At 53.2% G+C, this 24617-nt stretch overlaps 1 protein-coding gene across 1 annotated transcript; it reads right to left on the bottom strand.

The window, feature by feature from the left end:
* Positions 1–297: 297 nt before the first annotated feature.
* Positions 298–9579, bottom strand: LOC102577109 (zinc finger protein RFP). The gene is made up of 6 exons (XM_059714925.1): positions 9559–9579; positions 7690–7785; positions 5348–5370; positions 4762–4877; positions 3896–3955; positions 298–3695 (listed from the first exon to the last, which is right to left on the bottom strand). The coding sequence occupies exons 1-6, from the start codon at positions 9577–9579 to the stop codon at positions 3142–3144; spliced, it is 870 nt and encodes a 289-aa protein (XP_059570908.1). The 3' UTR covers positions 298–3141.
* Between the last annotated feature and the right edge of the window lie 15038 nt (positions 9580–24617).

Below are 24617 nucleotides of genomic sequence, written 5' to 3'. Positions count from 1 at the left end.
GGCTCTGGGCAGGTCTAGGGAGGGAAGGAGAGTGTGACAATCCCTTGAGTGGCCTAGGGGTTATCTACAAGACACAGACCTCTACCCAGTGTCCTGCTGTACCTTGAGACTGACACTGGGTCTTGCTCATGGGAGACTCCTCTCTGCTTAGCAAGATTCAATCTGACCAGCACCCTGATCAGACCTTACAGCTTAGTGCAGAACCAAGAAGCTCTTGGCTTCCCTAGGCTTGAAAAAATAGTTGTGCCATCTTTATACCAGCTGCTGCTAGCTGCCACAAAATCACAGGACAAACTGTTAAGTTCAGAATAGGTTTACTGCATAAGACAGAAAAACACAGGACAAAGATTCCACTTGCAGACAGGCAAACAGAAACCAAACTGAAACACCGCACTGCTGCCTTCTAACTTGAAACAGCTTCCAGGTGCCTTCCCTGTTTCAGTCACCAATCGGCCCACTAGCCTCTTGGCCTTGGAGGTCTTGGCCAGCAACCTCTTGGCCTTGGAGGTCTTGGCCAGCAACCAAGAAAAAAGCCTCTGCAAGGTGTAAGGCAGAGGTGGACAAGTGGGGCGAAGAGCCTACTACCCAGACCCTGGAGGTGTTGCCAGCAACCAAGAAGAAAGCCCCCGCAACTCAGAAAAGAAACTCAAGCCTCAGCTTCCTTTGTGGAAGGCCCCACCTGAGCCGTCTGCCACTGCAGTGGTCATAGCTCCCGAGCACAGCTGCAGCGATGAATGAAATGCATCTGCAGAACTTGTCCAGCTCGTGCTGATGCAGGAGGTAAGGAGGGTTTTCCCCAGCAAGAAGCTTTTTCCCAGTCAGAAGACATGTACCCCAGTCCAAATTTGCTGGGACATGGCCAGTAACCAGGAGGAGGGCACGAAGACTATATGAAATGGGCCTGCAGAACTTGTACAAATCGAGCTGATGCTTGAACCAAAGCCAACGAAGAAACCTCAGCTTCAGTGGTTATAGCTCAGGAGTACAGCTTCCTTTGTGGCCAGCAACAATTCCAAAGTTGTAAGGGTGCAACAGAGAGATGTACGGCAGAGGGGAGCAAGTGGAGCAAAGAGCCCGCAGGCCTGGGCCTACTACCCGGACCCTGGGAGGGAATTTGCCAGAGGTCTTGGCCAGCAACCAAGAAAAAAGCTTCTGTATTTGTGGACAGCAACAATCCTCTAATTACAATTCCATAATATGCTCATTAGCAAACAGGGCCAGCAACCGGGAGGAGGGATAGAATAAAATGAAATGGATCTGCAGAACTTGTGCAACTCTTACCATACACAAGCTGATGCTTGCGCCAAAGCCTGCAAAGAAAGCCTCCACAATTCAAGTAGTATACAGAAGAGAAGCCTCAGCAGTACTTGTAGCCAGCAACCAGGAGGAGGAAGTAATACAAGTTCAGTAAGGGTAGTATGTAAAGCAGAAGGGTATATATCTCTTCTGTACAGGAATAGAGGGACCGAGGGAGGAGCTTGAACCAGGAGGTGGGCATTTCCTTCCCCCCCAACCGCCCTGCCATGGGGAAAGAGGCAGGGAGGGATTATAATCACCTGCCTTATGCTCACTATCTGCTTTCTCATCGTAAGGAAGCGAACATAAGTCTATATAACATAAGTCTATATCATATATTGGTTATATATATGTGGTGGAGGTCCAGGATGTGTGTGACATGTGCAGGGTGATAAGGCAGATCTACCTGTTTAGAAATGCTGTAATAAGGAATTGAACTGTTACAATTATTATTGACCATTAATAAATCATCATTAACATTACTATTACTACACACTCTTAGTAATATACTACTATTGGAATTAATAGTATTATTGACTCCTATTATTAATATTACCTGTTATTACATTATAAGTCTATACAAGCCAGGATGAAAGTCAACTATAATTATAACGCATAATAGTTCAGTTCTTGAGAGAATCCTGAAGTAAGTGTTGTCATCCTCTTCTCTCTTCCTTTCTCTTTCTGCCTCTTGTCACACCAACAGGGTGTGGCTGTGGCTTGGGGTGCTGACTGAGACCCTGTGGCTATGGGGACTGTGAGTAAGTGGCTGAAGGCTTCCAAGGAGCTAAGCCTCAGGATGAGAGGTATTTTGGTTATTCTACCAGTGTGCTTAGAGTTTTTGTTCTAGCCAGTGGGCTTATTCTTTTGTGGTGCCTACCAACAGTGGACCAGATATGGACCAATTGGGGAAGTTTGGAGGTCTCATGAAGCATGAGCCTGCCAGGGATAGGACACAAGCTGCTGCAGCCTGAGAGGGCAAGAACCAGGGCCAGAGGCCCAGCGGGAGAGATGGCGAGAGAGAGAGAGAGTAAGCCAGAGACAGGGCCAGGGCCCAGCACCTTAGAGGGGCAAGACCAGAGCCTTAGAGAGGTCAGATCACAGCCCTAAGGGGGCAAGACTAAAGCACAAGAGGGGTGGAGGTTGATAAAGGCAAAGAAGCCTGAGCCCAAGAGTTGCAAAGAGTGATCAGGCATAAGGGGCCTGAACAGACTTATAAAGGTAAAGAGGCTTGAGCCTAAAATGTAGCAGAGAACAATAAAAGTTTAAGAGACCAAAAGAGACTGGAGGTGAGTCCCCACTATTGAATAAGAGGTAACACCTGTGAGCCTGTAGTGGAGGTTGGAGGTTGTGAACATCCCATAAGGCATTTGGTGTTCTGGGAGTCACGTACAGGTCAGGAGGGCCCACTTAATATAAAGGATGTTGTAAGATCATAGGGGTTTATAGAGTATCCGTGAACAGGTATCCAGACCAGGGGTCACTCTAGGACCCTTGGGAGCAGCTTCCCTTTTCCTACATCAATTCTTCTAACAAAGGTGTGACAGGAGAAAAAAAGAGAGGGCACCCTAGAGCTGGAGCAAAAAAGGAGCCATGTGGCCATCAGGACATGTCATGGCTGTCCCTGGAGCCCAAGTCCTGTTACACATTGGGACCCTGCAGCAGCGCAGGGGCTGGCGTGTACAGACACAGCTTGGGTTTGTTGTAAGAGGAGAGAGATCACCTAGGTCCGAGACAGGGAGAAACGGCTGAGTTGAGGGGAGTCCTCCACGCTCAGAGAGACCAGTTAGAACAAAGCCAGAGACACCCACGTGATCATCTGCTGGGCAACATCTAATGCCTGGCTCAGGGGCACATTCTGAGTTGACCTGAATCAAACTTGCAGCATAGCATAGGCTGGAGGCGGAGGCAGAACCAGGGCCGGATTCTGTCCCCAGCGAATGAGGCCGGTGGGAAAGTGAAGATTGGGGTCTCGGCATTAGCACTGAAAAATGACACCAGCCCCTCTGCATAGTCCAGACAGACCCGCACCCTGCTGGGCTCCTGGGGCAGGTGCACACAGGTGGAAGTAGGTGCAGTGAGAGCCTGGATTTGATTCCCCCACCAGTGCAGCACACCCCAAATCCCCTCCTTGGGGCTTATGTTGATCTCTCCCTTCCTCCTTACAGTCTCTCTGGCAATGCCCAGGGCCCAGCCATCACTCTCCTCCATGTCCACCTCGACCTCCCAGTAGTGTCTCCCCCACGTTAATTCTTCATGGCCCAGCACAAAGGACTCAAAGTCAAATCTCTCAGGATTGTCAGGCAGATCCTGCCTTCTGCCTCCCAGTGTCACACTTCTCTTATCTGCAGACAGGATGAGTTTGGGATGAGCTGTGTCTGGATCCAGAGTCACCATCACTGGAAGAGAGAATTGCAGCATCAGGACAGAGCCCAGATCTGGGGCAGACGGGGCCGTTCCCCTCCCTAGCAGCCCCGTCTTGCCTGGGACCATCCTGGGCCCCAGGAGCTGCCTCTGCCCTGGGCCCTGGAGGCTGAGCACAGAAGGCCCTGGAGCTGGGAATTTGCTGCGACTCAGGACAATCCCCATGAGAGCTTACCCTTGGTGTATGGCTGTGGTACATCCCCACTTCTCTTCTCCAGGACAGATGGCAGAGTGTCTGGAGGGGAAAGGGGCACAGACATGACACTTCCTGCTGTCGGGCTGGTAAGGACATTGCAGCCCAGGTCCCACCTCTCTGACCCAAGTGCCTCAGACTGAGCAGAGATGCTGGAGTGGCTCCATCTCCACCTCAGCTACCAGCACCTGCAGCTGTTGTAACCTCAGAAGCTGCCTCTGCATTTCCCTGCCCCTCAACCGTGGCACCATCTCTGCTTGGAGATGATGTCCTGCTTTTGCAAGGGAGCAGGACATCAAAAGTATAGCTTCCCCCTATCTGTCTGACCTGCCCCTCCCTACTTCAGCAACAGGTGGAGGCCCTCCCAGTACAAGCTGCTCCTGTTGGGGAGGGAGAAATGGGAGGGGAGATTTCTCCTTTCACTACAGCCCACTGCAGACAAACTATCTGGGTCCATATTTCTGAAAAAGCCTTGAATTTGGAGTCTCTATTTTGGATGCCAACCATTGAGCAACCAAACCCTGGCACTCAGAGGAGCTGGGCTCCTGCAGCTCCCACCGACTCCTCGTACAGCTGCGAGTGACGCAGCCCAGAGCACACTCCCTGCCTGGCTCTGTCTTGGGGAAAGACTGAGAATTATCTGGCTATATAGGGGCCTTAATACTTTCTGACATCACGGGGTGCATGAACATACCACATTAATGCCTGGGCTCTCCTACCTCCACTCAGTTTGTGGGCTCTGTGCCATTTATAAATAACTTGGTTTTCAGCCAATAGACCAGAGCCCATCTCCTCCCATGGCCACAGACACCCCTCTCTGCATCCCCTCCCACATACCTTCTCCGTACCTTTGAACTTCCTCCCAGTCTCTGTCAGCGCACAGGTTGTCTGGCAGAAATCCTGAAGTCTCCTTTCCAGCTCAGAAGAAATGGGCACTGGCTGTGGGATCTCCCCCTTGTCACACCTGGGGAAACCCATCTCAGGTGAGTGAATGAACTGGCAGAATTTAGTGCCATTCCCTGCTCAGCCCTGCTCCACGGAGGTGCAGCACGGGCAGTGGCAGTGCTACTGTCCCTCACATTGGCCCATTCAGATGTTTTTCCCCACCTTGGTCACTGCTGACCTGGGTAGAATCATGACCGATGACCTAGCAAAGAATGGCCCATACTCCACACCAAGGGCCCAGAGCCAGCCAGACCTCAGGGGAAGAGACATCTCTTGAAGAGGTTTTTGGTTAAAAATGGTCTGTCTGACAGGATGGATGACCCCTCAGCTTTGGAGAAATGCTCCTCTCAGGATGAACTTAACTGGAGAAATTTGCATCCTTCCCCACCAACTGCACCACTGAGCCCTGGGGAGGTACCAGTCTGCTGTGCTCTGCAGCCACTTCCCAGCATCAGCCCATGTGAGGAGGAATGAAGTGGAGCCACGTACCTGCTCAGGGTCTTTCTGATATCCTAGGAGGCAAAAAGAGACAATGTGATTTGCCCATGTTACACCCTGGGGATCTTAGGGAGGCATTTGGAAACAACCACAAAAAGAAGCACTATGTAACCTCAAGGGCTAATGACTGGCTGAGCTGCTGAAGCTTTTCCATCTGTCAAGGTTGTGTCTGTAATTTTTCAGAGATCAAGAACTCTTATGTCTGTGATGCATGTACAACAGTGTTGGGCAAAATCTGGCCTCTGGGCAGGATCCAGTCCAGCAAATGACTGGATCTGGCCTGTGACTTCTCTCGCAGCACTCCACATGGGTCCAAACCCCACCTAGGGCAGTCAATGCTGTGATCCTGCCTGCACCCACCAGCTCCAGCCCTGGCCAGTGAGAACAACTTCCAATGGGCCTGGTCGTGGTGTGACTGCAGCTGCCTGGGTGTCAATGGCTTCTCCTCCTGCTTCTCCTCCTGTTTTGCCCATCTGGGTGGGGAGGAAGCTTCATCCAGGTGACTCCTGCTCCAGCACACAGGGCTCCGGCTCCAGCTCCTGGCCACCCACTCTTCAGCCACTCTGCCACCCTCAGGTGGCTGCTCAGTGCACCAGGCGGGCAGAGTTGGTGCAAGGCAGCCAGGAGCTGAAGCCAGACCCCTATATGCTGGGGCAGGAGCTGTCCAGCAGCAGCTTCCTCCCCATCCGAATGGCCACAGCACGGGCAGGAGGAGGAGGTGCAGCAGATGACGGCAGCTGCACCAGGAGCAGCCCCGCTGGTAAGCTGTGAGACTGTGGGTGTGGGTAGGAGCATTGCATGGGCTTCCTCATGTGGGGCTTTGTTGCACATATCACCTGTCTCTTGCCTCCCTGCCCTCATCCCCACCCAGTACCCAGGCAGCACCTTCCCACCCCCCACCCCTACATTCCCACCTACAGTGCAGGGGCACAACAGGGAGTAGTTCACAGCTGTGCCCTGGGCCCAAAACCTGCACGTCCCTGTCCACAGAACCAGGGCTCTGCCCCAGCCCTAACACCACACTGGCCCTGTCTCATAATCCCGGGATCTCCATGGAGACCCCCTGGCACCCATAGCTGGGCAGGAGGAGATCTGCATCCATGGATGGGGCCAAAATCTTGGGGCAATGACAGTGCTGGTCTGGAGGCCAGGGAAGAGTCATGATCCACTCCCTGCATTACTCTGCCTGCAGAACTTGTGTCTGTCAGAGGGGTGTGCAGGCAACAGACCATGGCTCTACGCAGGGCTCCCACACCACACTGCCACCACCCCACAAACCCACCCCTGGGCCCAGCCTCAACCACCCATCACACTCCTGAACACAGCCCACCCATGGCCCCATTCTGCAGAGGGAGTTTTGGTGAGTTGTTCCATGGGGAGAGGAAAGTGCTGACCTGGGCCACAACAGCTCATCAAAAGTTCCTATGTGGCCCACGGTGTGACAGCTGAAAATTATGTCTGTGTGATAAAGGTGCTTGCTGAAGGCAAGATTCTTGGCAAAGCCCGAGGCACCGGGATAATATCCTTCCCCCTGGCTGATATGCAGTAATAGCATTTGACATTTAATATATTTTAAGGGGAGGTGGCCATGCTGGGTAAGACCAGTCAGAGGTTCGGAGTGAGGCACTATCACTATGCTGATGGTGCCTGTGGGCCAGATCTAGGGCTGTGGGCCAGATCACACCCAACTCTGTCCCTCTTTTTCATCTGAACCAGGCACTTTGGTCTTGGTCCTTACCTAGGAGCTGGCAACAGCTGGGGACTGGACACAGAAGAAGCAATTGAAGTTGAATCCAGACAAGACAGAGGTGATGATGGTTGGCAGCCCTCCTGGTTTGTGGTGAATAATGAAACCACTTATTGATGGGGGTGACTAGGGGCCAACACCATCTGGTCTGGATCTAGCAATTGTCATCCACGTCCTTGTAACCTCAGGCACAGACTGCAGAAATGTTCTTTCTATGGGCCTGCACTTGAGCCCCATCCAGAAGCTGCAGCTGGTGCCAAACAAGACAGCCTCCTTTGTGACAGAGGTGGGTTGTCAGGAGCATGTTGCTGCAGTGCTCCAGAGTCTGTTCTGGCTTCCACTGTGTTTCTGGGCGCAGAACATGATGCTGGTTTTGACCTCTAAGGCCAAACTCAGAGCTGGGAATACTTCAGACACTCGCTTCTTCCCTTATGCCCCACTATGATCCCCAATATCAGGCAAGAGCAGCTTCCTGCAATGACCGCATATACACAAAGCTTCTTTGGTGAAATCATGTAGGAGGTAGCTCTGGGTAACTGCTCCTCAGCCCTGGAAATCCCTCCCATTGTGGTCCCAAGACACCTACCAGATACTCCTGGGTTTTCCTTTCTCCAGACTGTTTCAATTCCAAGAGGTCTTCTCTCCTTTCCCTCAGAGTCTTTAAATGGGCCTGATGTTTTTCCTAAAGCAACAGAAAGGATTTGAGCCATTTTATGTTGATGAGCAGGAGGAGGGGGATGCATGTGATGATTTCAGTGGTTTAGTTTGAGGGGTGCTAATGAAGAGATTTTTTTGGTTACCCAAATGCCAAGACTCCAGAGCCCCTTGCAGACCCAACTATGCCCATGACACTGGAGATACTTGCAAAGTGCAATCAATTTCTGGAGCTGAGGAGGGAACTTCAGGCCACAGGCATCTTTTTTGGGCCTGGTCCTTGACTGAATTCACAGAGAGGGAAACAAACATCTCGGAGCAAGACTCTTGAAGGTTTGTTTCTGATAGAGCTGACATGGCCTGAGGGGTTCAGCCTTAAAGCCTCTGGTAACTGTACTGCCTGGACAGAAGGGGCGTAATGAGAGAGCAACTCCATTAGCATAGCTGAGGTGTGAGGAATGGTAGGGTTCACTCCAGTGATGCTCTAAACTCTGCTGGGAGGCAGGGTAGATATGCACCTTCACAGAATAAGTAAGGAAGATACGATTATAGAGCACAAGACTTTGTGAAATCAGGTGCACTTCAAGAGATGCTATGAAAGGACTGCAGAAGGCAGAGAATATGAAGGAGAGAGAAAACAGAAAAAAACAGACAAGCTGGGGTTGGGGAGAGAGACAGAGAGAGAAAGAAATGGAGAAGGGGCAATGATAGGAGAAAGAAAACAAAAGAAGGGAAAAAAAGGAAACGAGCAGTAAATCCATAATGTCCTGTTACTCCCTTGTAGAACTGCCTATGTTCAGCTCAGCTGCTGCTGTGGAGAAGATCAGATCATATATACCAATTAAGGATATTGTTCTTAAATGTCATGACAGTGTACTTATCCAGCAGAGGAAGGACCAGCAGATGTGGCCCCCTGCTACAACTCAAAAGACTGGTGCACGGTTCTAATTCAACTGGATCAAATTCAAAAAGAAAAGGGCAGTCTTGGTCTTGGGACATAATCATTGCATGCAGAGAAGCAACTGGCCAGGCTGCAGTACTGCAAAGCAGTACCAGGGGGTTAGAGTGGACCATAAACTGCTTATGAGCCAATCATCTATTCCTGTGGCAAAAACCCAGCAGCATCCTTGGAGTGAGCTGTCCCTCCTTTATCCTGATCCAGGAGCCAGCTTCCTCACAAAGGCCAGTCAGCATTTCATTCCAGCTTCCTGCCCTTTATTTTACATGGGGGCAGCTTGACCCCATGGCAAACAGAGCAAGAAACAACATAAACACATGTGCAAACAACAAACAAAAGTAAAACTTCTGGTCTTTCCTCAGACCTAGAGGGAGAGGAAAACCAGGCTCTGTGCTTTTCCCTCAGCATACCAGCCTCTGCCACAGCACTGCAGCTGTCACAGGTACCTCCTCCTCCTCGTCTCAGCCACTCAGGAACTTTTAACTTAACTACGCTACCGCTCAACTATGCTATGCTACAGCTCTGAAACCCAGGCTCTGTGCTTTTCCAACAGTGTACCAGCTGTCACCACTGCCACCACCAGCACATCCTCCTCCTCCTCCTCCTCCTCTCCCTCTCAGCCACCATCCTGGGGAATTTTAACTACCTAAGGGCCAGACAATCATCCCTGCCAGCTGGCCTAGAGCTTCCAGGCAGGCAGTTATTCCCTCGAACCCCTGCACTTGGGCTTCAGCCCCTGAGCCATGCACCTTGTTACAATCCTCCTGCTGCATTAACAGCAGTGGTGCTTGCAAATCAAGGGAAGTGATTCTTTCCCTCTATCAGGCACCGGTGAGGCCTCACCTGGACTATTATGTCTGGCATTGGGCCCCACACTTCTGGAAAGATGTAGACAGATCAGAAAGAGTGCAGCAGAGATTAGGAGGAACTTTCTGACCATGAGGGTGGTTAAGCATTGCAACAGGCTACCTAGAGAAGTTGTCAGATCTGTACACCTGGAAATTGTCAAGAGCAGGTTAGACAGGCAACTGGCTGGGATACTTTAGTTAGGTCTGATCCTGCCCTGATGTAGGGACAGGATAAGATGACCTCATGAGGTTCCTTCCAGTCCTACTGTCATATTATCCTATGGCTTTCCATAACGTAATCCAAGAAGGAAACCACGAAGGAATCACACTCGAGTACTTGGGCCCCACTGAGTACCACTGAGGAACAACTGCATCCAAAATCTTATGTAGACCACACAGACCAAGGGAATAGGGTTTGGCAAAAGCTAAAGGTACCCAAAACCCTGGACAAAGTGACAGCCCAGAGTGACTTTCTAGTACCAAACTGAATGATTGTTTGTTAACCCACAGGGCACTACAGAAATCACCAAGTAACAAGAAAGCAACTCAGAGGCAACTGAAGAGCTAAGGCTGAGAAGAAAGGGAGATCAAACACCCTGAAAGACTCATAAAGACTCATTTACCTACCTCAAGGCAGAAAGGCTTGGAAAAAGTGAGTGGTAAAAGCCCCCTCCAGAGTGATGTGCTAGTAATCGCTCCTCCGGAGAGTGCTGCCAGGCTGAGAATACGGATCGTGGAATTTGCTATCTGGGATGGCTTATGGCTTTTTTTAGGAGGGAAGATGCAGTGATATGCAAGATTAGGCTTCAGAGGCAGTCCCGTGTAACGGAGCATGTGAGTGTGGAACGGAGAGGTGAACCCTGGGGACCAGGAAAGGGGAAGGGTCCAGTTTGAACCAAAGCTCCAGGACTGTTAAGAAGAGGTTTTGTGTCTCGCATTTAAGAACTGTTTTTGTCCAAAGAACCCCTAGAGATCTCTACACGCCCGATTAAATGTTGTAGCCTGTTCCCTACAAGAGAGGCTCCCCACAGCTGGTCACACCAGCACCTAAGAGAGAAATGACCCATGGAAGGGTGGGAAGAAATGATCCTGCAATTAAATCTAAAACTGGTGCACATTAGCCAAACAGCAGTTCCTACCTTGTACTCCTCAGCAGCCTCCTCTAGGGGAACCACATTGTGAGCTCAGTGCGCCCGGGATCGGTTGCACACCACACAGATGGGGGCTTCATCATCTTGGCAGAACAGTTTCAGAGCCTCCCCGTGCTCCCCACACAGCATCTTCCCTCCGGCTCCCTCGGCCGACCGCACGCCCAGGCCTTTCACTAGCTCTACAAAATTGCCCAGCTGCCTGTTTGGGGGCCCAGGGTCCTCTGGGGAAAGGTCTGTCTGCACTGGGGGCAGGTGACATCTGTCTCAGCCCCCTCCCAGCACTGGGTGATGCAGGCTCAGCAGAAGTTGTGCCCACAGCCCACGATCATCACCGGATCCCTGAAGAAGTCCAGGCAGACGGAGCAGGTCGCTTCATCCCGGAGGCTTTGCACAGAGCTTGCAGCGGCCATGGCTGGGGGCAGGGAGGGGGGAGGGCTGGGTTCACTTCCTGGGGCTCAGGCACAGGCACAGACTAGCAGCAGCTTCTGAGTTTCCCTTCCTGGAAATGACACGGAGTGCAGGCTGACCTGGCAGGAGTCCACAGGCTTCTAGGTTTTGCGTCTGTTTCCAGTTTCTGGACATGTCCTTTTTTTGTCATCCTCAGATCTCTTTCTGGGATTTTGGCAGCTCATCTGGGAGGGGCAGGGAGGGGGGAGCTATACCTGCAGGAGAAGCTGTCCAGGCACCAGCTGGGGGGCGGAGGGTGGGGAGGTGCGCAGAGTAGCTGTCCTCGGGGTCCTAGCACCTACCAAGTTCACTGTAGTTTTTTCAGCCTCAGCAGAGACCTGTCCTAGCCAGAGATAGATTAAGATTTATTGGGACCCTGGGCAAACACAAAGTTGAGGGCCCCTTCTAGAGGTGGACTGACAAATCGGTCACGTATTAGACTGGCACTGATAAAAGGAATATTAACATTATCAGCTTTCGGCTTTTCTTGGCCCGTGTAACCAATTAATGTCACCGATACATGCCACACGTACGGCCAGGAATGCAGCCGGGCAGCCTGGAGAGCAACATGTGCCAGTTACTCTGGGAGGGACCGGGGGGGAAGGGGGATGCGGGGGACGGATGGAGGCCCCCATGGTCAGAGAGAGAGGGGGCAGGGGCAGTTGCTGTCCAGCCTGGGTGGTGAATACGACCCTGGGCCAGGAGTGGGACGGAGCCATGGGCGGCTCATCCAGCCGGGCAGGAGGGGTGGGGTGGGAGTGGCTCCCCACTGCTGTGCACACCCCTGGGGGAGGCATAGGGGGAACGTGCGCCCCCAGATTTGTGCGCAGGGCAAAAGCAGGCTGCCCGCTGCAGGCTGGGCTGTGCCAATCTCGTCCCGTTGGGTGCTGGACCAGGGCTGGGCTCAGGGCGGGCAGGGGTGGTGCTGGCAGGGGTGGCTACAGGGGGCCATGAGAAATTTTGGGGTGGCTGTAGCTCCCCAAGACCCCCCTGCCACTGCTCAGGGCGCTCTGTCCAGGGCTCCTGAGGGAAAGGCAGCAGAGCGAGTACCCCCAGCAGGGGCGGTGCTAGGGGAGATTGGGGGGCTATAGCCACCCCAAAATTCCCTGTAGCCCACCCCGTGGCCCCTCCTCTCAGTGCTGCCGCTGCCACCCTGCACAGCTGAGCTCAGCCCCCCACCAGGAAGAGGCTGGCACAGCCCCTGGCCCCGAGCCCACAGCGGTAGCCTGACCCAACCCTGCACACAGATCCAAGGGGTACAGGCCCCCCACGCCTCCCACGGTGGTGCACACAGCAGTGGGAGCCACCACCACCCCACCCCACACCCTGGATAAACTGCCCGGGGCTCTGTCCCATTCCCAGCCTGGGATCACATTCAGCACTCTGGCTGGGCAGCCCCAGCCCCTGCCCCTGCCCCACTCCCTCACTGTGGGGGCCCCCCATCTGCCCACTGCCCCTTCCCCCCACTCTTACCGGCAGGGCACTGCTCTCTCCAAGCCACATGCGTGGCAGCACCTCCCCCTCCCCACCCCAACTTGACACCACTTTTGCCTCCCTGCTGCTGATTAGCTGAAGGGCCCCAGGGGCCCCATTGCTTGCTGCTGACCAGCTGGAAGAAAAAATGACACCAGGTTTAAAACGATGGCTTTCTTGCTGAGGAAGAGCAAGCCACAGGCAGGGCCTCTACTTGTCCCAGGCCCCTGGGGATGGCCCTGCTGCCCCATGTATTAATCTGTCTATGGTCCTAGCACCTGCCTTTTTCTATCTGTTCCTCTTGTAGCAGCATCTGATCACCCTGGGGTATGGGCCTGCAACTTGCACTGGGCACTGGGTTGTAGGCAGTAGCCCACTGTGGGAAAAAGGTTGCAGGGGTGGGACAGCCAGGAGATGGAGGGAGCAGGGGGCTGTGGGGTGGAAGTGAGGGGCACTGGCAGGGCCAGAGGTCTTCAGGTTAGGGTGAGGGGCAGTGGCAGGGCTAGGGGGGCTGTGGCTTGGGAGTGAGGGGCAACAGAATGGGCAGGGCCAGGGCACCATCATATCATTGCCCCTCACAATCATCTACCCAGTGTGCACGCAACGGGTGTCCTCTTTCTAGAACTGGAAACATGGTAACTCTAGGTAAACCTTTTTTAAATTGTAATAATTTCAGCAGGTCTTAAGCTGAAACTCAGTCTAGCTCCTGCCCCTGGATTCTCTGGGGAAACCTGTTGGTTCTCTGTACGCAGGCAGTGATACTCAGTGCACAAAAAGCCCAGAAACCCCGAGCCTGCCCATAATCCCCCAGTGCTTTGCTCTCCTCAGGCCAGTCCTGCCCAGGAATTCAATGGGACAGTCCCTGGCACAGAGGTCAGCAGGGGCACGAGTGCTTGCAGCATCAGGGCCTGGAGGATGGCTGCCCACAACTCTTCCCTCAGCACAGACAGATGGACGGCTGGTCCCCACAGTGAGTATTCACACAGCCATGGCCAATCTGGCCTAACAGCACCTGTCAGGATCCAGGCCCCTTTGAACTGAGCACTGAACACAACAGCTAAGGGGGGCCCTGCCCTGCAGCCGGGACAGTCTGATGGGTAAGGATGGAGCAGGAGTCTGGAGGACAGATGACAGCAGCAGGAAGTGAGGTGGAAGAGGCCGTGGCCAAATTAGTGCACAAAGTTTGCTGCGGAGAGTGTGGAGCAGAACCCAAGAATATCACCCGCCCCTTCTTAGTGGAAGAAGAAGGACCCAGAGAAACCCCTCACCCCTCAACCACTGCAGAAACAGGCTGTGCCATGGAGCAAGTCCCCCTGGAAACAGCAAGTGCCCAGAAAAGCAGCCTCTCCACCAGCTGCCTGGGAACAGGGCCCTTTCATACCCCCTGATGTGGCAGAAGAGAAGGAAGGTCTTGATTCCCAGGCTCCCCTGTGCTGTAGTGCTGATGAGCTGGTGTCTCTGTAGGGCAGGAGGGAAACCTTTTATTGCTGCAAGCCACCCTTTGCAGCCTGGCCCCAGGGCCATTCCCCAGCCCCTCCCCGCTGGAGTGGCCAGCTGCCTGTGCTCAGCCTTGCTGCTAATCCTCAACCCCATGGCCAGGAGGAGAAGTGCACATGCAGGGGAGGTTGGAGCTGTAGAGGGGATGTGCAGCACGGTGCAGCTGTATGCCACCAATCCCCCAGGCTGCATCTGACCTCGGCAGACAAGATTGGACCTCTTCATGAGCTGGATCGAGCCCACTCATCAGTCACAGGCTGCCAAGCCCTACAGTAGGGTGTTGACCCCCAGATGTGTCTGGGAGCCAAAGAAGCTTCCAGGAGTCTGGACCACCGAAATCAAGGGCTCAAGGAAAGAAGTATTTTTTTAATTCTGAAATACAGCTAACATAGAAACAGCAAAGCAGTACGTGTGAGGCATGTCACGTCAATGCCTTAAAAACAACAAAATGCTCTTTTACCTTAAGCAATAACAGGATTATTCATATGACAAAGTAATTAATAATAAATATTCTAAGGTCTAAAATAGTGCTTCCCAAACTTTTCCTCAGCGTGACCCTATTTATCACCCTATTTTTTCAGCATGAGCCTTCACTCCCCACCCACAGCCCCCCACCCTCCCCAAGTACCCCAGGACCAGGGCCCACAGCGGGAGGCTGTGGCCACAGCAGGAGGCTGTGGCCACAGCGGAGTGCAGAGCACAGCTTCCCCCGCACCCACCCCACCCCATGCCCTCCCCCGTGGGCAGTACTGCAGGAGCAGAGCCTGTTGGAGTGGGGGGAGGATGCGGGCTGCCTGCTGCAGGCTTGGGGCTCCCTGTCCTGCAGCCCTCCACACAGGGGCTCGACACCCCAACTGGCAGGACCCAGCATGGGAGGGAGGGAGGGAGCGCTGCACCATACTGCCATGGCTGCCAAGAGGAAGCACTCCCAGCTCACCCGGCAACAGTGTGGGCACAACTCCGCGTTGCCCCCACTGCCATGCCTCACCTTGGCAGCCACAGCGGTGTGACACTCCCTCCCGCAACGGGTCCCACCCGCTGGGTTGCAGAGGTGGCTCCTGCCCGGAGCTGGTCCGCAGAGCCCAGCTGCTGCCCAGCAACCTTGCTGTGGGTGCAGAAATCTCAGGGGGCACATTTATCGCGATGCCATCCACTGCTGTTGCAACCCCATTTGGGATTGCAACCCCAAGTTTGGGAATCACTGGTCTAACATCTTAATAGCCTCCAGCAGTTGGAATCCCTGATCTTGGTTTACCTGCAGGTGGGAAATTCAGTTCAAAACTGAAAAGCAACACCTCTGAGGCAGACCTGAGTTTTTATACTTGATTTTGTGGGCCAAATGCAGAAGCCTGCTGAAGCAGTTCAGTGAACATATAAATGTGCTGAATAGGTTTTTCATCATTAAAATTGACATGGAGTTTGTCAAACATGTCAAATCTTGCTTGTTGTCAGGTAGCAATGCCTATATTTAATCATCTACAGCACGGGTAGGCAATGTTTTTTGGCATGAGTGCCGAAAAAAACACGTCTACCTTGGAAGGTGCCAGAGTGCCAACATGCTGGAGCTCAGAGCAGCTGTTTGCGGCCTCCCGGCTGCAGCCGGCCCAAGGAGCCCAGTCTGCTTGCATAGGGCTTGCAGCCTCCCAGCGGCCTGCTGGGAGCAGCCTGGGCTCCGTGGATGGCAGCAGCTGCTTAGAGGCCGGGCTGGTGGTGGTGTGCCAAGCAAAATGGCCTTGTGTGCCATGCTCGGCACACATGCCAGGGGTTGCTGACCCCTGATGGAAACCCTAAACAAGTCTAACTGCTAATAAACAACTAAATGAACCAGGCGATCTTGAGCCAAATTCCCTTCTTAACCTGTCTTTCTCTTGGCTTCTGACCTCCTTGTCCCTCTCCTGCTCATTTCCCCTGCCTCTTCATCTCTTAACAAAGATCTAGTCAAGCAGATAGAATCAGATGCCAGAATGTGTCATGAGGAAGCACCTGGGCCCTAGCATGGCTTACGGGATGATGTTTCTGTTTGTAATAAGCCCTTACACCTAGCACACAGCTCATCCTGAGTGAACATACATGGGAGCAGGTGCATGAGGTACAGTGTGATGGAGAAGCCAGGAGATACAGACCCCTCCCATGGGTGCAGCAGAGCCTGGAGAGAGCAGGAGAGGCCCACACCAAGACAGCCAAGGGGATGCACAGAAATGTCCTGTTTTTGCAAGGGAGCAGGACATCAAAGGTGTAGTAGTCCTGGGGAGGCACAAGTCCACTGTGGCCTGCAGCCCCTTCCCATCATCAGCCTGTGTGAAGAGCAGAGAAGTAGAGCCACGTACCTGCTCAAGGACTTTCTGATATCCTACAAGACAAAGAGAGACCCGCATGGCCCCAACCCAGCTCTGTGCTTGATACATATCAGCAACAAATACCCAGTATTTAGATGGCCCCACTTCTAGTAAACCCACAGCTGGAGCAAAGACACCTAGATGGGATTACTGCCCACTGGCCACTCACTGTCCAATGTCAGACTCTCTGACAATTCACTATCTCCTTTCATATCATTGCAGAGCAGCAGGAAAAGTTTTATTCAGAGCTCTGAGCCATGTGGTGAGGGGGCTGGATGCCTCACAGTACCCTGGTGCTCTACTTCCTGCAACCATGTGGTTTGTGAAGAATAGAGGAACAGAGGAGCAGAAGAAGAAGAGACCTGGGGAAATACCAAGGAGTGCAAATAAGGTGCAGTCAGGGACTACAGCATGCTGCAATATCTTTTGTCATACTCGGGCTGTCAATTTAGCACAACTTAGCACACACCCTCCTGAGCTCCCCACTGAGGCAGGGAATGAGAGTCGAGGTCACAGTCTGGACCTGGGGAACTTTGGCACAAGGACAGTGCTGGGAGTGACGTGCTACAGATCCCCCCAAGCACAAATCCCTTCAGATCTGGCCTGCAGCTTTCCGGCTCTGGGTGAGTCTAGTGCGGGGGGAGTGGGACAAACCCCAGACTGGCCTGGAGGTTATCTGCAGGACACAGACCTCTACCCAGTGTCCTACTGGAAATTGAGACTGAGACTGGGTCTTGCTCATGGTAGACTCCTCTCTGTGTGGCAAGACTCAATCTGACCAGCTCCGTGACCAGACCTTATGGCAGGGGCAGACAGTTATTTTGACTGGAGGGCTGCTTAATGAGTTTTGATGAGTTTCATAGATTTCATAGACATTAGGGCTGGAAGGGACCTCGGAAGATCATCGAGTCCAGCCCCCTGCCCAAAGGGCAGGAAGTCAGCTGGGGTCATAGGATCCCAGCAAGATAAGCATCCAGTTTGCTCTTGAAGGTGTTCAATGTGGGCGCTTGAACCACCTCTGGCGGCAGGCTATTCCAGACCTTGGGGGCTCGGACAGTAAAGAAATTCTTCCTTATGTCCAGCCTGAAATGGTCTCGTAGTAGTTTATGACCATTCAACCTCGTCATCCCTTGGGGCGCTCTGGTGAACAAACGTTCCCCCAGATACTGGTGGTCACCCCTGATAAACTTGTAGGTGGCCATCAGATCGCCCCTGAGCCTGCGCTTTTCCAGGCTAAAGAGCCCCAGGGCTCTCAGCCTGTCATCGTAGGGTCTGCTTCCCTGACCTCTGATCATGCACGTGGCTCTTCTCTGGACTCTCTCAAGCTTCTCCACATCCTTTTTGAATTGTGGAGCCCAAAACCGGACGCAATACTCCAGCTGCGGCCTCGCTAAGGCCGAGTACAAGGGTAGAATGATGTCCCGGGATTTGCTTGAGAAGCATCTATGGATGCAAGCCAGTGTTTTGGTCCCTTTACTAGCCGCAGCATCGCACTGCAGGCTCATGTTCATCTTGTGGTCTTGTGGTCAATGAGTTGTTGATGGCTGAAAAGGTAGACCCACTCCTTGACAAGTACTCTGCCCCCCAATCACCCTCTTGGGACTGGAAGTCCTGCCCCCAACCCCTAACCCTTGTCACTGGAAGTCCCTCCCCTGGCCCCCCATAAATATTCCTTTTGGGAGGGGAGGGTTGCCATCTTGGAACTGGAAAAAACCCAAATGATATATTGAAAGTCAAACACCTACTATAACATATTTTAATTTTAGCAAAAAAATATTTGTCATGATTTTTATTTGTGTAGTTTATATAGAGGTTATTGCATAATATCTCAGAAATAAAGTCTTACTCTTGTATATTATGTGCAGAGGGTGCGGGGTGTGCCTGTACTGCTGGTGCTCCCTGCTACTCATGCACAGCCCCTGCACTCGCCAGGCATGGGAGGGTAGCTGCAGCACTGGAGGTGACTGCTTTCCCCATTGGGGCTATACAGCACAGGAGAGAAGCCCCAGGAAGGCACCTGGGCTGTGGGGGTGTGGTGGGATGTGGTGGGTATGTGTGTGTGGGGGTCGCATTGTGAGGGGTTGTGGCTGTGTGTGGTGTGGGGGGCAATTGGGTATGTTGGGGGGGTATATATGGGGGCCCCTCATTCCCACCCTCGTGAGTGGAAGGGCTGCATGGGGTACAATTAATTGGTGGGCACCCATGGGCTAGATGAAATTGCCTGGCCAGCCATATTTTGTCTGCCCCTACCTTACAGCTTACTGGAGAACCAAGACACTCTTGGCTTCCCTAGGCTTGCAAAAATAGGTGTGCCATCTTTGTCTGAGTGGTGTAGCCTGCTGCTGCCAGCTGCCATGAAACCACTCTTCTCACAAGATAAACTGTACGGTCAGAACAGGTTTACTGCATAAGGCAGAAAAACGCAGGACAAAGATTCCACTTGGAGACAGACAAACAGAAATCAAACTGGAACACTGCACCCATTGGTGACACGTAGGGGGGGCACACAGGTGCATGTGCACCCCCTGAGATTGGCAGTGCATCCCCTGAGAAAAGCACTGCTGGCACTGCCAGTGGCACCTGTGGGTGGTTGCTGCTCTCCACCCCCCATCTCCCCCTCGCCACCGACACAAGCCGGCGGTGTCTGTGGGCCGTCCCCAATCAGTCCCCACTGACCACTGGTCGGTGCTTGCCATCCCACCCCACCTCCATCGCTGACAATGCCATGGCCGCCTGCGGGAGCTCCCCGCTTGGCCCGCCTCCACTGCCGACACCTCTGCAGCTGCCTGCGGGAGCTCCCTGCTTGCCGCTACCATGGCCCCACCACCGACACCGCTGTCTGCAGGCAGTCGCTGTGCCCCCCAGCCTTCAGAGGCATGCATCGTTCATGACCGCACTGCTGCCTTCTAACTTGGAACAGCTTCCAGGTGCCTTCCCTGTTTCAGTCACCAACCAGCACATTAACCCCTAGGAAGACCCCACAGCCTTGCCCTGGCTGGGTCTCCTGCTTCATCCAAAGATTTAAGTGACCCCCTCCAGCCAAGGAACTACTTCTTAAATCCACAGCCTTGTCTCACACTTCATCTTTCCTTCATTCAGCTCTGTCTTCTTCTTCTTTCGTATGATTTTAGGAGCACGAGCTACCATCACAGGTTTAATTTCAAATTCCCCAGCCAAACCAATGCCCTGCTGGAAAGTGAGTGTAACTCCAGGATGTTGCCCTCAAACATGTCTGGGGCAAGATGTTATTATGTGCTCCATGGTTCGGTCAGTGTTTCCACAGTCACAGCCAGATGAGGTTTTTAGGCACCACTTGTACATCAAGTGGCCACACTGGCCATGTCCAGTGCATATACTATTAAGGGTTGTCCACATGCTCCGTGGAAGGCTGAAACCCAATTGTTGGATTGGAGACACGCTGTTTATTTGGGAAAGTGTTTTATGTCCAAGCTTTCCTCCACGATTCTTCAGTGTTGTGATATAGGAGGTATTCGGTTTGTGTCCAAAAAGGTTTTTGTGATATGTGATGAGTTGGGAGATCTTGAAGGTTTCTGTAGCTAGGAAGGTCCTGATTACTATTGATACACATTATTTCTCTGTATGTTGCTGCATCCCATCGAATAGAGGGAGGAGTAATGTTTGAACGTACTGGTAGCCACTGCACTGGAGTTGATATCTAAGTTCCAGAGATAGTCCTCATTACTGAGCAGAGTTGTGTATCAATGAGTTTGGTATGTTGACTTGAAGCCCAGACAGGTGCACAATAGTCAGCTATTGAGAAAGCCCGGGCTATAGCAGGAGTAAACAGGATAGCAGCTTTTGCACCACAGCTTGTGCTGGTGAGCTTTCGGGTGATGTTCGTTCGTGCCTTTGTTTTCAGGGCAGTCTTTTGGAGGTGCTAATGGTAGGGTAGGGAGCGGTCAAGGGTTACCCCAAGCTAGGTAGGAGTCAGGTCGTGATGCACTTCTTCTCCACAAAAGGTGACATTGAGGGTGTTGTGAGCCTTGCAATTGTCAAGATGGAATGCGGTGACGATGGACTTGGTTGGACTTGGTCATAGTCTCCACTTATGAATGGGTTGGATGGTGATAGCCTTCTTGTGGCCCACCCTGTTTAAGCAATCTCTTGACTTCTTGAATTTCTTGCATGTTTGAATCTTCTTAATTCCTCAGAACCACAACTAGTGTCACTGACATGGTGACCGAACACCTTCAACTGGCCTCCCGGTCAATGGGACACATTCAGCTCTTGAAAACATTCCACATCTTCTCTTCTGACATCTTTCCAGCTGCCTCACAGGAACACGAACACTAACACATTCCTCTTTGATATGGACTCAGCTACTGGTGAGCAGAAGCCCTTAATCTCCAAGTCTAACCCTGGAGCTGAACACACACAAACATATTCACAAGAAAAATGCACATATGGTAGCTTGGTTTTAGTTGCTTATAGAGACCCAACTTGGAGGATGCCTGTAAAATGACCCCCTGCAGACCTGGTTACCCTATGGCAGAGAAGAATGGGGAAATCCATGTGCTAATACATGGCACCAAGGAGCCAGTCTTATCCTAGGAAATATGTTGGGAATCTCCTCTCCACTCCACTCTTCTCTCCTTCTCTCCCCTTTTCCTTCTTTCTCCAGCCTCTTTCATTGTCTGTTTCATCCATCACTTTTGCCCCAGTCTCAGTGCTTCCTCTCTGTGTCCCACACAATCCCCTGCTCCATGACACAGATCAGGCCCCACAACTCTTCTCCTCCTTTCCACAGAATTCTCCAGTTAGTGAACTTAAGTTTTAAAACAAAAAACCTATTTTGTCTTTCTTCTGCTGGTTCCTTTGCCGACACCTGGGCTGTCCCTGCCTCGCCACCACTGTCAGCCCCCAAACAGGTCATAGCACTTTGGACAGGTGCACCCACAAATGACATTAAAGATGTATCCTGCATTACTGGTCAGGCCTTCGGTGGCTGAACTCCCCTCCCACCCCTAGGCATGACACCAGAAGAATCGTACCAACTCTTCAATATGGATAGAGGAAAGGGGTTTGGGCCCTGCTACCAGAGCTGTTGACTGGAAGATCAAGCTGCAATTCTACTGCACAGGGCTGTATTAATTGCTCAAAAGGATGGGAGCTTCCAGCTTCCAAATCCTACTTCACTAATTCTCTGTCCCAGAGGCAGTAACAGTTCTTGTGTCCCAACCCCACAACTCTTTTGCTCCCATCCACGAACCTGCACTCTGAAGCTTGGCCCTGCCCATACACTCTCCAGTCCCACACTGCCCTCCCCTTCCCTGTCTCAGCCTCTCAGTCTCTGCCCTTACAGCAAGGAGGGAGCTCGCTCCAACCAGCTCCTTGGGAACCCCCAGCCCAGGGTCCTCATGAAAAACACCCAAACTCAAACCAGCCCAGCAGCTCCCCAGAGGCAGAGCTGCACCTCCAGACCCAGCCTGCCTCGCACACATCCCCAGCTGGGGCCTCCCTGGCCAGAGGATGCCCAGAGGCACTTTGCTGGGAGCCCCCAGCCCTGGGCTCCGCTGCTTAGAGACAGGCCAATGCTCCAGAGCCAGGGACTTCTTACAAGGGACACTGCGCTGCCAGCCCTGCTGGAGCCCTTCAGAGCCACAGAGCATAAGGACAACAGGCCTACGTAACAGGGAGCCTAGGGCTTCCCTTACTTTAAGAGAGAGAATCAACTGCCTGGAGAGCCTCACATGGGGAAGGCTGTTCCTTAGGAGCTTCAAAAGGGCAGCTCCCTGGGGGTTTGCAAGCTGCAAACGGTCCATTGCTGAGCTAAGTGCTCTGCAATATAATACAGCTGAGCAAAACCCTGCAGGGGGAAGCAAGGCACTGGCAGTAAGCTGCCTTGTAGTTAACCAAGCAAGTCCAATTGAAAAATACCTGCTGCCAGTCCAGGAAAGTCACCTGACCAAAAAGGGGCAGTACCTGGGAGGCATAAAAACTCAGGGCTCAAGACAGGACAGACAGTCTGGCTCTGAAGGCTGCCAGGGAAGGAGTGCTGGATCAAGATGGCTGTGGCTTGGGGTGCTGACTGAGACCCTGTGGCTATGGGGACTGTGAGTAAGTGGCTGAAGGCTTACAAGGAGCTAAGCCCCAGGATGAGAGGTATCTGAGTTATGCTGCCAGCATGCTTAGAGTTTTTGTTATAGCCAGTGGGCTTATTCTTTTGTTGTGGTTATTCCCCGGGGACCATGCAGGTACTGATAAGGGAAGGTTGGAGGTCCCAAGGTGCTAGAGGCAGGAGGCTTGAGCCTGCCACGGACAGGACACAAGCAGCTGGAGCCTGAGAGTGTGAAAAACAGGGCCAGAAGCCCAGATGGAGAGGGGGCAAGATACTGAGCCAGAGACAGGGCTGGGGCCCAGCATCTAAGAGGGGCAAGACCAGAGCCCTAAAGGTGGAGGGTGGGGCAGAGATTGATAAAGGCAGAGAGGCCCAATCCCAAGAGTTGCAGAGAATGATAAAGGCTTAAGAGGACTAAATGGAGCAGAGATCGGGAGCAAATCCTTACTAATGAATAAGTGGTAACACCTGTGACCCTGTAGGGGAGGTTAGAAACTGAATGGGTATCTGGCAATCTGCGATGCAGGTACAGGTCAGGAGGGCCCACTTAAGGTAAAGGATGGAATAAGATCAATGGGTATGAAAACACTCTGCAAGCAGGTAACTAGACCAGGGGTCCCTCTAGGACCCTTGGGGGCAGCTTCCCTTTTCCTATGGCAACTATTCTAACTAAGGCATAGCAGGCAAAAAAAAAAAAAAGGGAGGGCGACCTAGAGCTGATGCAGAGCAGAAGCTGAATGGCCACTACAAAGTGTCATGGCTGTCCCTGGAGCCCAAGTCCTGTTACACCCTGGGAGACCTGCAGTTGTGTCAGGGGCTGGTCTGTACAGACAGCTTGGGCTTGCTCTAAGACAGGGGCGGGCAAAATACAGTCCACGGGCCTGATTCGGCCTGCCAAGCACTTTCATCCGGCCAGTAGCACCCACCATTAAATTGTGCCCTGCCCAGCCCTTCTGCCCATGAGGGTGGGTCTACCTACATGTAGACACAGCCCCAAACGTACCCTATTGCTTCACTCCCGCCCTCATGCGTAGAAGGGCCCGGCTGGCCAGCGTGCAGCTTCTGCGTGGGGTTGCTACTGCCACTGCTGCAGCCCCTGGGGACCTGCTCCGCTTCCCCGGTCTCCTGCTGACTCCAGGCAGCAAGCAGGTAGGGAAGCAGGGGGGCAGGCCTGCAGCTGAGTGGGAGCATGGGGCTGAGGCTGGTGGCAGCATAGAGCCCACACCCAGGGGGGTCGCAGCAGCATGGGCAGTGTGTGGGTGTGAGGAATGGTGAGAAGTGTGGAGACCCCACTCCGCACATGGTACACAGCTCCCGCAGGCAGTGGCAGCAGCAGCAGGCAGGGTTCTCAGGGCACAAGTGCCCGGGGGGCACACCTCTAGCCAGTACTGCACATCGCAGCAAGGGGCGCAGCCTCCACCGGATCACATGTATTGCTGGTGCTCCCTGCCACTCGTGTGCAGCCCCTGCACTTGCGCAGCCCAGGAGGGGAGCCCCATGTGCTTGAGCTGGCTGCCTTTCCTGCCAGGGCTGCGCATCACAGGAGAGAAGCCTCAGGCATGGTGCTGGCTGCTTTCTCCGCCTGGGCTGAGCTGCAGGGGAGGGAAGCCCCAGGTGCCTTTCCTTGGGCAGCAGGGAAGGCAGCCAGCTCTAGCACGTGGGGCTTCTCCTGTGCTAAGTGGGGAAGGCAGTCACCTCCAGCACTGCAGCTTCCCTCCCGTGCCTGGCGAGTGCAGGGGTTGTGCATGAGTGGCAAGGAGCACCAGTGATACAGGCAGCCTAGCAAAGGATACACCCCTCACTGCAATGCACAGCATTGGCCAGAGCCACACCCCACCAGGCGCCTGCTCCTGAGCACACAGCCTGCTGCTACTGCCATGGTGGGAGAGTGGGGGATGTCAGCACCCGCCCCCATCCTCCCTCCCTCAGACACCCACACCCTGCCCACACAACCCCCATATATACACAACCCCCCCAACATGCCCCACACCCCCTCATAACTTCCCCACATCCTACCACACACACCCACCATATACACGACACCCCCCACACTCCACCATACACCCCCCAC

Source organism: Alligator mississippiensis, chromosome 11 (assembly GCF_030867095.1).
Source record: "Alligator mississippiensis isolate rAllMis1 chromosome 11, rAllMis1, whole genome shotgun sequence".
Taxonomy (NCBI): Eukaryota; Metazoa; Chordata; order Crocodylia; family Alligatoridae; genus Alligator; species Alligator mississippiensis.
This window is presented reverse-complemented; position numbering and strand designations above follow the sequence as displayed.